Here is a 13,497-nt window from a genome sequence, read left to right as displayed (position 1 = left end):
TGGAGACAGAACAGGCAGATTGACAAAGTACACTGCTGAGGGGAGAAGTAGGCAAGACAAGGAGAGGTCTGCTGTATCATGTGGGTCACCTCCAGGGCTGGGGATCGAACTCGCAGTGAAGCAGTTGCGGCCAGCTTGCAGTTCTGTGATTTAATCCACTGCGCCACCAAAGAGGCCCTGTCCCTTCCTGTCATTCGTTGTTGCTTATGGAGTTTCCCTCTTACATATTCAACTTTGCATTAGGCAAATGTTTAAGGTACTAACCACTCTTTGCAAATGTTCCAAATTATGTCTCCTAGGAACCTCATAACTAAATGTGCTTACTACTTGACCTCATGTCAGTGCTCATTCAATGTTAAATACTAAACCCGTTTCTTGTTTTCTCACATAGGAAGTAAACACCAGATGAAAGGAGGCAGAAATTATTACACACACAGAAGAGAATTGACTATTTTTGTCTACATATGTGAACTCCTAGAAATAAAAGCTTAACATTCTGTACACACAATTCTGATTTCATTAGATTAGTGAATCTCAAGTTCCTTTCACTGTTATGTGACCTTACACACATGGACTCAAGAAGAAATAACTCATAACTAGCATAAACATTCACATCAAGGAGTAATGATGAAAAAACAAACAAACGTATCACCAGTGCGGCTAGATTAGTTTCAAAGTCAAGACATCCTTATCAGTTACATGGAAAATGGTACAAAGGGAGCCATTGTTATGTGTATTGAAAATAATACAGGGAGAAAGGTGAGAAAGTAAGTCAGCAGCAGTAGGCCTAGATTTGTGAAGATAAGATTAAAAGAAAATTGGCCTCAGAAACTGTGAAAGAAATCTGAAGCCAGATTTGGAGAGTTGAAAAGTCAAGTCCTATCCTGTGTACCACTAAAGTCTGGAAGTCCACAGTCTCTTCCCCTGGCTGATCAGTTCTTGTTCCTAAAGCTACAACCTGCAGATCAGAGTATACTTTACCTATGTGGAGAACAGAAGATGGAGAGGACACTCCAATACCTATTCAGTGAAATCTATGTTTTTATCAATGTATGCAAATTCTGGTTTTATGAATCAAAGAGCACATTTGGAAAAATCTGTTCCTTTTCTCCCTTTTCTTCCCACTGTGGACTTAGTAGGCAATTTTGGTTTGGTCTCTCTCGTGAAGCAAAAAACTGTTGCTCATTACCACTTCCTAGAGTTACCGTGAAGACTGCTAGTTAGATGACTCCACATTAATCCAGTCAGATGCCACCAGTCCAACCCACAAAGTAGAGGGACCCAGGCAGCCATATGTATATGCCACAGACTATCTCACTTTTTCTCCTGTAACCTGTCTTGTTGATAATGGTTCATGCTGTGACACTAGCTAGCTAAATGCCATGTAGCCCTCAAATCCACGTCAGCAAGTCCTGAAACATGGTTATCTGCTTTGACTCATCAGGCCTGGGTCCCAGTCAGCTGCTGGATCACATGACCACCATGTGGCTGAGCTACAGTCATCCTGGGTACTTTGCCACCATCCTCGCCCACATTCTGTTTTATGCATCCCTCTTGTTTCTACCTAAAGAAAGGATAAAGTTGGCTGATGATTTAGGACTGACTACAGGGTTGCCTTCCCGATAAACTAATTTTTTTTTCCTCTTCCTTCACCTGTATGTCCAACTGATGCTCATGACTTGGTATTTATATCCAAAGGAGTTTAAATTCAGAAATTAGATTACTATTTCTTACCTTAAATGCAGTTTGTGCTACATTTTCATGATTGCAATCCATATTCTTAAGATCCCCTGAGATATTAAAAATATCTTGAAGCTCCCCAAAGGTAATCAAAAATTATATAGGAAGTTGAGAATGACATGAATATTTCACTGCCTGTTAGGTTTAGGTGCTATGTTAGTGCTGAGCATCCAACATTAAATAACTGTAGTCTTATACATTAAGATAGAACATGCCTTTACTTTCTCTGTGCCTTGGTTTCCCATTTATAAACTATGGATTGAATTAGAATCATGAGTTTAGGCATTTAAAGAAATATTTCTTTCCAAGCTTGCTCCCCATAATTGATAATTAGAAATCATACTTGATGGACCTATGAAATTGTAACACAAAAATATTTTAATATGTAAAAGCTGCTACTCTAGGGAATAAATCATTGCCCACACATAAAAACTTTTTTATTTATTTATCTGTCTTTTTAAATTTTATAATAGTTTACTTTTATATATTTTTGTGCATTTTTCCATCTCAGTTGCAATCCCCTTGGGATGCCCATCACCAAATCACCCATGTGCCATCACCATAGTCCAGTGCATTTCCCTCCCCCCACTGTTTTTGATCCCATTCCCCACTCCATCCCCATAAAATGTCTATGGTATATAGCTGCTCATCATTATCATTATTTTCTCGCCTGTTCCATTATATTCCTGCTATGAGAGAAACCATCCAGTATTTTTCCTTTTCTTTCTGGCTTATTTCACTAAGCATGATCTTTTGCATGTTGCTGCAAAAGACATGTGTTTCTTTTTTTCAGTTGCTGAGTAATATTCCATTGTGTATATGTACTACATCTTTTTAATCTAGTCATCCATTTTTGAGCATTTGGGCTGTTTCCATGTCTTTCCAACTGTCAATAAAGCAGCAATAAACATGGGGATGTAGGTATCTTTTTGAATCAGTGTTTTTGTGTCTTTTGGAGAGGTATCTAGGAGTGGGTTTGCTGGGTCATAGGGAAGCTCCATGTTTAGCAGCTTGAGGAACCTCTAAATAGTTTTCCATAGTGGTTGTACTAGTTTACATTCCCACCAGCAGTGCAGGAGAGTTCGTTTTTCTCCACATCCTCGCCAACATTTGTTGTTGCTAGTTGTTTGAAGATGTGCCATTCTCACTGGGGTGAGGTGGTATCTCATTGTGGTTTTAATTTGCATCTCCCTTATTACGAGTGATGTTGAACATTTTTTTCATATGCTTCTTGGCCATCTGCATTTCTTCTTTGGAGAAGTGTCTTTTTAGCTCTTCTGCTCATTTTTGGATGGGGTTGTTTATTTTTGTTGAGTTTCATCAGTTCTCAATAAATTTTTGTGATCAATCCTTTATCTCTAGTTTTGTGTGAGAATATTTTTTTCCCAATCAGTGGGATGTCTGCCAAAACATAAAAACTTTTTAAAAACTTTTTAACTGAACTCTCTTATTAACATTTATTTTTAAATTAGCATGAATTAATAAATTTCAAAAATGTATATATCATAATCTTATGATCTTATGATCATGGATACATGTCTTTGGATTCTTTAATACTGTATTTCAGAAACATCATCTAAGGGAAAGTAACTTAAAATAATATTTTATGATATATATTTATGCTTTTTCTCTTTAAAAAATAGATTAGATGATAAAGGCCAAGTGGTTCGCATCAACTTCAATAATGCAACCAGAGACACAGTATTCGACGTACCTGTTGAAAGGGTCCAGCCTTTTTATGCCGCGCTGAAGGAGTTTGTTGACCTGATGAACTATAAAGAATTCAACTTTACTTTCAAGATGAATCCAGGTCAGTGAGTACATTTTTCAAAACAGTGTATGGATGGAATTTCTTCAACCTTGGCCATTTAAAGTGATACCTAAATCAGTTTTTCTCATGCAAGGCAAGTGGAATACTTACAACAGAATTTTGCTGGGCAAAGAACTTGCTTAAATAGCAGGCTTCTTACTCTGCCCCTGCACTTTTTGATTCTCAGACTTTAAAAAAAAATTCATTCTTAATAAGTTCCTAGGTAGGGCCCTCCTTGGTGGCACAGTGGGCTAAGACACAGCACTGGAAGCTAGCGCAGCCGCTTCAGTGCAAGTTCGATCCCCAGCCATGGAGCTGACCCACATGGTGCGGCCACGTCTCCTGACCTGCCCGCTGCTCCCCTCAGCAGTGTACTTGCTCTGCTCCCTACTCTGTCTCTGCTCCCTACTCTGTCTCCCTACTCTTCTCATTGCTCCTGCACCTCTGGCCTGTACCCCAGTTCTATATGCATAAATAAATAAATCTTAAAAAAAGTTCCTAAGTAATCCTAAGCTACAACATATTTAGTAACCTCCAACCTACAGGATAAACATTTGAAAGACAAGGTACAGGTCAGATGAAATTTCATGTTTGAAATCAACACGGATGACTTACATTTTCTCTCCTGACAGCCAGTCACTATCAATTTAGGCTTGTGCTTCATTCTTCTGTCTTGATAAACAAAACCTCCATGATTCTCACTCCAGAGCGCATGAGTCAGGCTTTCTCATTAAACTTATCTGATCTGGCAGAGAGAGTGTGACCTAAAATGAAGTAGACTCCATGTACTGAAATAAAAAATGTGCTTTTTCTGGACCATCTCTACTCAGCATAACACCAGACTAGGAGCTTCTAAAATAATGAGTAAAAAGAATCTCTCTTTGCTATCTTCTTGGCCAAGTGGAAGAATATTTTCACTTGTATTCGTTTTTTAATTAACCTTTAGCATAATAAGGTAACATTAGAATTCACTCTAAACCCATTGTTATGCAGTCACAAAAGGTTAATTTTAAGAATAGTAACATGGAAAATGACAATACCATAGGAGAAAAATACTTAAAAATAATGAATTGGAATCCAAATCCACCACTTAACAGCAGTGATGCTGCAGTCAAGTCCTCCACTCTCTTGGCTTCTCGTTTTTCTCATCATGAGAATATGAGGTAATCCTCTCTTTTCAGGATTTTTATGAAGCTTAGAAATAATGGTCATAAACTACTAGACACATAGAAGGCAAACCAAAAACATCACTATACTGAAAATTTTTTGATATTATTAAACTGGAAACACTTCTAATTCAGAGATAACTAACAAAAAGAAAAACTCAAAAGTTTTATATGGAGATAATTTTTTTTAAGTCAGAGTTATGAAAATATCAACAGGAACCTCTTAGGCTATGTATTTTAAATAACAAAAGGTTTAAAGCTGTTTCCAGTGTTGTGTTTTGGGTAAAGAAAAGTAAAAGAACGCTTATGTAAAAGGAAGAAACCATATAACAATACTTTGCATTTCACATTCTGTAATTCTGAGTTATTTAAACATGTGATTATTCATATTGAAAAAAATGTTTTGTTCAGGTGATGTGATTACTTTTGATAACTGGCGTTTACTTCATGGCCGACGTAGCTATGAAGCAGGAACTGAAATAACCCGCCACCTAGAAGGAGCTTACGCTGATTGGGATGTGGTGATGTCAAGGCTTCGGATATTAAGGCAGAGTATAGAGAATAGAAACTAAATCTTCTATCTATACTTTCATGAAGATTCCAATGAATGTATTTTGTAAGACATGGCAAAGGTTTTTTTCTTCTCAGTCCATCATTCATGTCATTTACATATTAATTTCTTTAACATTGCTCTTTAACCTGCTGCAATTTCTTTGTAATCAAATATAGTGCCAACACTTAGCATAGCAGCGTTCTCTTTTCCAAATAAAGCATTCCTTCTGGTCTATTGCATATATGATCTCATTCCTTTTACCCATGAGTTTCCAGAATGCCTACAAATAGTTTTTTATTGAATAAAATCTGTCTTCATATAAAACCTTTTTAAATAAAACTTTTGTTTCAAATAAAACTTGCATTTCAAATAAAACATGTCTCAAATAAAATGTTTCTACTCTGTTGTCTTTAAGGTCTCATATTTCATGACTCCATGTCATATAATGCTTGGTAAAAGTCTGTAGATTGTCTAAGTTCTGTGTTATTTACTTTCATTACACAATTCTATTAGCTAAATTTCTAGGCCTCACCAAATTGTGATCTCAGCCTTTCCTTTGATACCTAACTTCTCAAAACAAACTCAGGTAAGTCAAATTAAGAAAAATTCTAGTCCATGTAATTTGCTCATGCTCCAAGTACTTCCAAAGCCAGAATAACTTACACTCAGTCCAGTCAGGTCTCCTCATTTCTTGCCTTCAACCAATAACTAGGAATATAGAACCAAGATACGTGCTACATTGACAAGTGGACAGATCATCTGTTCAATAGCATCACCTGCAGAATTTGGTGCTTTCTGTGGCACCTGCTCTGTCCTAGGCAGGGATACAGACTTGTCATTTCGAGTATGGAAGTCCCATTCCTACTGAGCCCAGACCCCTCCCTACTCCCGATGAAAAGGGGAATCTATACATTACCAATTACTAAAATCCTGGTACTCTATATAGAGTTTTCAGTTCATCCATGTTGGGAGTTTATTTTGAAGGTCTTAGTCACCATTACCATTGCAGAGTTAATCTACTGCCTAAGACCAAGTGAAAACACCACTCCCACTCATGTTAATTTCTGCTTCACACACACAATGTGCCTACAGTCTGGTGGTCTGGATCAGTCTCCTTGGCCCATACCAGCATACTCCTCTGATTCTCTGAATGCTGGTGTTGGGTACACATTGTCAATCCAGACTCTCCCCTTCCCTCAGGATACTGAAGCCCCTGTGGGGGGCTTCATTGTCCAGTTTTGTCATCTACTTGGTCTTGATCAGGGCTACTGTAGCATATGACACATGTTTTATTCCTTTGAACTTCAAAAGAAACAACTTCCTTCTAAAAGATTCCTAGGATGATACAGGTGATTTCCATAGGGCTATCCTATAGTTCTAAGAAGCAACATTCAATACTTAAGAACAGTTCTCTGGAGTAAAGCTAATCCCACCATTCACAGGGTTTATTCACTCAGCAGATATTCCTCCTCTATCTGGCGTTCTGCTAGACTAGGGGTAAATTAGGACTTGAATTGTGCCTGCTTAGTTTGGGAAAGGAGCAGCTTAAGGATATAGATGATGCTCTGTTACATTAACAGGAAGGCAGTCAAGCTGGGATGCGCCTTTCAACCATTCCTGAATGAGGGCTAATGGTCATTTTCCAAGCAAAGATGGGAAAATGACGCTCCATGTCAAAGGGGAGAAGCAGCACAGAACTAAGGATGAACAAAGCATGTGCTGATTTACAAGTGAGAGGAGAACAGTAAGGGAGCAGTGTGAGTTCCGGGATTTGAGGCTGAGGTTCAAATCCTAATAATGACAGTTATCTATGTGTCTTTCGACAAATAGTTCCTCACTGAGTATAAGTACTCTGGAGATGTTAACTGTCATTTGTTGTAATAACAAGGTTGGATGGGCAAAGAGTGGATTAAGGTGAGAAGAGATATATGAAGCTATATGGACAGAAATGAAGTCAAGTCATGAAATGTTGAAATGTATGTGACATTAAAAGTTGCTATTTTATCTTGAAAGCAATAAAAAGGCCATTTAAGAGTTTTTAAGCAATAAAGTGCCTAGATCAGATATTCATTTTTTTTAAAGATTCATCTGGCTACAATATGGAAGGAATTGTAAATGAGAAGAATAAAGCCCATAAATCTGTTTGTGAGGCTATAAATCTACTTACTGCAGAAACCAGATGAGAAAGTAAAAAAAGGAAAAAAATGAATTAGGATTCTAGAAGAGAGTATGGAGAGATACTTTGAAGGCTAATTCTAAAGGAGTTGATGGCCCAATGCTTGTGTATATAAGGGAATGCTTGTTATAAGGGAAATAACTACAATATCTCCTGAATTTCTAGATAGGAAAAATAGGATTCCTCACTCAACAAAAGAGGGATACCACAATGACAGAAGTATGCTTGTGGGCAAGAAAATGACCCAGTTTTGAACCGATGAAAATTTAATTTCTCCTGAGTTAACTTTTTGGCAGTTGGGTAGAGATGTAGATATACATATATCAGGACAGAGACATAGATTATTTATCATCCTTTGAAAAGCAGATAGATGATGGATGAAATCACTTGTTTTCTGGAGACATTTAGTGATTGTGACTAAGGTCACACGCCTCATGGTATGATGATAAGCTAATGATGTTGGCCTGCTTTGTGGAAGCAGTTATAGTCAGAACATAATCAGTGGTGACTTATGTTCAAAATCAGCTATAACCTCTTACATATCATTTTTTGCTTCTAGAAGACAGAGTTCTAAGTCAGCACCACATGGCCCAGATGTTTCCTTCTCTTTTGAAAAAAAATTTCTGCCTTGGAAAAGAGGGACAGAGGATTGGATGCTATTGCAACAGTTTCTGAAGTGTTACATAGGACATGACATATATTATGGGCTGTAGCAGCTAGTGCTGACTGAGGCGATTAAGTTTCCTGGACATAGTAAAGATTTGACTTTCCCCCAAACTCATAATAGATCTGATGTGACTTGGATTAGAATTTACCCCTAACTGGCAGTTTGGATTCTTACTGTCTGTTCTATTTCTCTGCTTTGACTTGGAGACTATTAACTGCTTGACCAGCTGATTGGAATAACTCCAGAGGTCACCAGAATGACAGGCCTGAGGGTGTCTTTGTTGGTCTGTATTCTCCCCCTAGCCAACCACTGCAAGGTGAATGAATGAATATGAGAAAAGAGAATTTACGCAAAATAAAGAATTCTAAAGCAAAACTAAGTATTCCTAGGATAATTTCTCCTTTCAGGAATTTAAAGTAGGAAAACAAGAAATTTTATAAATTAAAGTACCCCTTTATGCCAAATTTCATTTTGAATATACATTTCAGCTGAAAGTTCTTATAACCAAAATGTGATTTGGTTGGACTTAATGGCTTGCAGCCTCCCTCTGGGTCTCTGCACATATTTTCCGAACTATTTGGAATACTCTTCCCTAACACTTCTTATGCCTGGAAAACTCCTCCTCCTCCTCCTGCAATGTTTAGCTGAAGTTTCATCCCCACCACTGAGAACCTGACCACAAAGTATGGAAGATTATATCTCCTTATCAGAGAGTTGAGAACTGCTGTAATAAATCAAAGAGATAGATGAAAATAATAGAGGGAAATTTCCCATATCACGAGAAGGAATTAATTGTGCAAGTACATGAAGTTAAAAGAAAATCTAAATACAAAATGCAGAAGACCTACACCAAGACACATACTCCTAAAACCAGCAAGAAGACAAAGAATCTTAAAGACAGGGGAAATGGTAGGTTACTTATAAGTGTATTCCCACCAAGAATACTTATCCTTCTCATAAATCCCCAAAAATGACAGAATACTTTTGAACACATTTTATGAGGCCAACATTAATCTGATACCAATACTAGCTGAACACACCACCAAAACAACAACTAAAGAATAATTTCTTGAACATATTTTTGTGTGTGTGCAGAAATTCTCAACAAAATCTTGTCAAACCAAATTTAATCAGTAGTAAAAAGAATCTTTTACTATGACTAAGAGGAATTTATTTCAGTAGAACAAGGATAGTTCAATACCCAAAAATTAGAAATCAGTCAACATAATTCACCACGAGTAAAATGAAAGATAAAAATCAATATTGTCATATCAATAGATGCCAAAAAAGACATTTGGCAAAACTCAACATCCATTTAAGGTGGAGACGCTAAAAAAAAATGGGGATAGGTCACATATGACAAATGCACAACTAAAATCATTCTCCATGGTGAAAAACTGAAAGTTTTCCACTAACATATGTCAAGACAAGGGTGCCCACCCTTATCACAGCCATTCAAGTCACAGCTGGAGTAATTAGACAAGAGTAAGATATAAAAGGTATCTAAATTTGGAAAGCAGTTTGTCATGACACTTGCAGATTTCATGATAAAACACATAGAAAAGTATCAGCCCAAGCATACAAATTTCCATTTAGAACATGAATAAATTCTGGGGGTCTCAAGCAAGGCATTGTGATTATAGATAACACTGTACTACATGCTTGTAAATTCCTAAGAGACGAGATCTTATTTGTTTCACCATGAAAAGAAATGCAATGGTGTGACACAGTAGAGGTATTAGTTAATCTACAATAGTAGTGACGTTGCGGCATGTAAGTATGGCAAATCAACACACACACCTTAAACTAGCAGCAGGAATAGAATGCAAACACAAGTCTTGGTTTCCAGCTCAGTTCTCTTCTTGCTTTTCCTATTTCCATTTCATGTGGAATTCAATTGACTCCTTGCTGCTTCCCAATGTCTCACCAATGGCTTTACATTTTCTGAAAAGTAACCTCAGAGCTGATTCAGACAGATAAGTGAAAAGTCACAGAGCTCATTGGAGAGTCTAATAAACATAAGAATTGAAATCAGAGCAAAAATTCTCAAATTAGGGAGTGTGTAAGATTCACCTGAAAATACGTTTTAAATGCTGACTCCAGTAGTTGTCCATTTGGAATCCATAGGTCTGGGTCTAGGAATCTTGCTATGGACAAGCCTCCCAGAGACTGGCTGCAGGTAGTCCCTGGACCACTCTTAAACAGTGTTCTGCTCACAGCCCAAGGGACATATTCCAACCCTCACAGGAAAGCCCTCCTGGCTTTTTCACCACATATTTGCTGCTCTTGCTTCCCCTAAGATTTCCTTTCTTCTTCTTTGGTACCACAGCAGCAAAAATGAGGTGAAATAGAGAGGGTGTCCATACACTATTCAGTATTAGTCAACAATTAGATCCCTGTCAGCCTTAGCAAGTCAGTTCCTTCCTCAGACGCATGGTCACCACACACTCTCCTTAGAACTGAACTCTTCCTTGGTAAAGTTTACCATAACCGTAATCAAAGGGTTTTCTGTGGAATGAATTATTCAGGGTTTGTTTGTTTGTTTGTTTTTCCCTCCATGGGCTTCATTCTAGTTACACAGGACCAAGGAGTAACTCAGTGAATAGCTGCTGAATAAAGAAGAAACTGTTACCTAGGAGTATTTTTTTTTCCTTCTGATAAACATAAAATTTCACATTTGCTAAGTTAACATAGAGGTAATTTTTCCTTTCTTTTATTTTTGAAGAAAGTGATCAAGCTGTGACATGACCGGGCAGACACAGGTTGCAAATGTCCTGTAATTGGGCTTCCCTGGTGGCTCAGAAGTTAAAGTCTTGGCACTATGAAGCTCTCCGCAACCACTGGAGCAGCAGTTCAATCCCCAGCCAGGTAGGTGACCACATGGTGCTACAGACTCCTCCTGTCTCCCCCTCACCCCGATTTTTTAGTAAAACTGCCTGTTTTGCTCCCCATTCTGTCTCTAGTGTATCCTCTCACGAACCATCATGCCCTTGCAACTCTGGCCTATAACCCAGTTCTTGTGTGCCTAAATAAATAAAAATAAATCTTAAAAAAATAAATGCCCTAGAATTGCTGAAATCAATATAATGAGAAAGTATTAACAATGAATGCATAAAGGGTGCTTTGGGCTTATTTATGTATGATGTAAGCAGAGGCCCTGAGCTAAGCTTTACATTCTCTAAAAGCCATATGGAAAATATCACTGTCGATGATACTTGAAGAATCCAAATATTCCTGTGGTTTCTCTCCAAGAAATATCGGTGTGCTGACCCAGCTGCTTAGTGTTCATTATATATTTAAAGTCATAAATCATAAATTTTCCCTTTTAATACATTTATGCAAAATTACCACTCTTACCACCCACCTTGCTCTTGGTTAAGTCATATGCGACGAGACCTAATTATTTGACTGGTGGCGAAGCACAGGTCATGCACAGATACCCGATTTCACTTTAAGACATAAATCACAGCATTTGTTTGTAATACACTTGGGTAAAATTGCAGTCTTAGTTGCTTTGAGTTAAGTCATATTTAGAGAGCCCTACTTTTTGGACCAGTAATGAGGGATGGCCAGCTGGGAAAAGAATGCAATGAAGATAAATAGGCACATGAAAAGAAAACTTATTTAGTGGTTTCTGCTTTTCCCCCTATACAATTTGCTTTTGAATTTTAGGCAGTGTCCTTGAAATATTGGACTTGACCAGAATTAAAATGAAACCCTCTAGTATTAAAATGAAAGCTAGTATTGAGTGATTTCTGGAAAGTCCCTTGCTTTTTCTTGGAAACAGCTGAAAGCACTGGTGATCTTGAATAATGTACCTTCTTTCTCCGGAATCAAAGGAAGACCTGATCTCACGTTTGAAGAAGCCCACATCTGAAGTCATCACTAAGTTGTCCCCTTTGGGATTATCTGCTCAAGAAACTCAACCAGAATCCAACTGGAAAACCTCTTAAGTAAAATAATCTAGGATGTCATTTGCTTTTTCCTTAGCAGCAGCCACTAACCATGTAATTTCTTTAACTAACTTTGAAAAAATAACCATGTGTTACATAAAATGTAAAAGAATAAAAGGACTGTACTAAGCTAACAGTCACACCAGATAATCCTTATAGGAAAATGTGTTGGTCTCTGGCAAATTTTACCCTATATTTTGCCACCAAAAAGTGATTACAAAAGTTATTTCCAATTAAAATGGGAAGACTCAATCAGTGCTGGTGATTCTGAACATGGTGATTTCTTTTCACTGTTGGTGAGAGAAAGAAACTTTTGTTCAGCCATTAATGAATCAAGTACTTAATACCAAAATCACTTTAACTCATTCATTACCACATTATACTGAAAGAATCAAACAGGTTCAGTGAAATGGGACAGAGAATCAAAAAATAAAACTTACTGTATGAAAGAATTTATTGTAGGGCAAAAACATAGCTCCATTTTTTTTTAAGTAAAAGGCTGAATTATTTATTAAATGATGATGACGCAACTGGCAATCTTCTTGGAAAAATAAAAATAGAAACTTCCCTATCTTAGTCTTATAACATCCATAAAATCTAATTAAAGATGAATAATTGAAATTTGTTTTAAGAATAACATCCTGGTGGTGGTGCATGGGTGAACTGGTGGTGAGAACTTCCCGGGGATAACACCTGAGATGATAAAGCTTACATTGTATAAGTATGAAGAATGATGTGGGCCCCTCTAGTGGTGCGAAGGGTTAAAACCTCGAGCACTATGAAGCTATCAGCAGCCACTGCGGCATGAATTCAGTCCTCCACCAGGGAAGTGACCCATGTGGCACAGCAGACCTCTCTTGATTTGCCTCTGCTTCCCTCAGCAGTGGATTTCAGTGAAGCCGCCTGTTCTATTTGCTAATCTGTCTCTGATAAATCTTCTCACCCTCTGCCCCCACACCTCTGGCCTGTACCCCAGTTCTTTTATACATAAATAAATTAACCTTAAAAATGACATAAAAAGGCCCTCCCTGGTGGCGCAGTGGGTTAAAGCGCAGCACTGAGAATCTGAAGCCACTTCCGCATAAGTTCGATTCCCGCCTGCCGCCTGCCCCGGAGGAGACCACATGGCGAGCCAGACCTCTCCTGGCCCGCCCGCTGCTCCCTCAGCAGTGTACTTCGTCAATCTGCCTGTTCTGCTCCCCACTCTGTCTCTGGTGAAGCCTCTCACCGCCCCTGAGCCTCTGGCCTGTACCCCAGTTCTGTATAAATAAATAAATAAATCTTTAAAAAAAAAAAAAAAATGACATAAAAAGGGCCCTCCCTGGTGGCGCAGCGGGTTAAAGCACAGCACTGAGAATCTAAAGCCGCTTCCACATGAGTTCGATTCCCGCCTGCCCCGGGGTGACCACATGGTGTGGCAGATCTCTCCTGA

General features: G+C 38.1%; 1 protein-coding gene across 1 annotated transcript in view; it reads left to right on the top strand.

Moving 5' to 3' along the window:
• Positions 1 to 5,336, top strand: part of BBOX1 (butyrobetaine (gamma), 2-oxoglutarate dioxygenase (gamma-butyrobetaine hydroxylase) 1) — a 40,374-nt gene extending 35,038 nt beyond the window's left edge. The window contains exons 6-7 of the mRNA XM_004683588.2: positions 3,384 to 3,550; positions 5,128 to 5,336. Coding sequence (XP_004683645.1) covers positions 3,384 to 3,550; positions 5,128 to 5,288 — 328 coding nt within the window. The 3' untranslated portion in view covers positions 5,289 to 5,336. The remainder of the gene's footprint in view (positions 1 to 3,383; positions 3,551 to 5,127) is intronic.
• The last annotated feature ends 8,161 nt before the right edge of the window (positions 5,337 to 13,497 follow it).

Source organism: Condylura cristata, unplaced genomic scaffold (genome assembly GCF_000260355.1).
Source record: "Condylura cristata isolate star-nosed mole 26May11 unplaced genomic scaffold, ConCri1.0 scaffold00015, whole genome shotgun sequence".
NCBI classification, from domain to species: domain Eukaryota; kingdom Metazoa; phylum Chordata; class Mammalia; order Eulipotyphla; family Talpidae; genus Condylura; species Condylura cristata.
The sequence above is the reverse complement of the archived record's forward strand: the minus strand, read 5'-3'. Positions and strand labels throughout refer to the sequence as shown.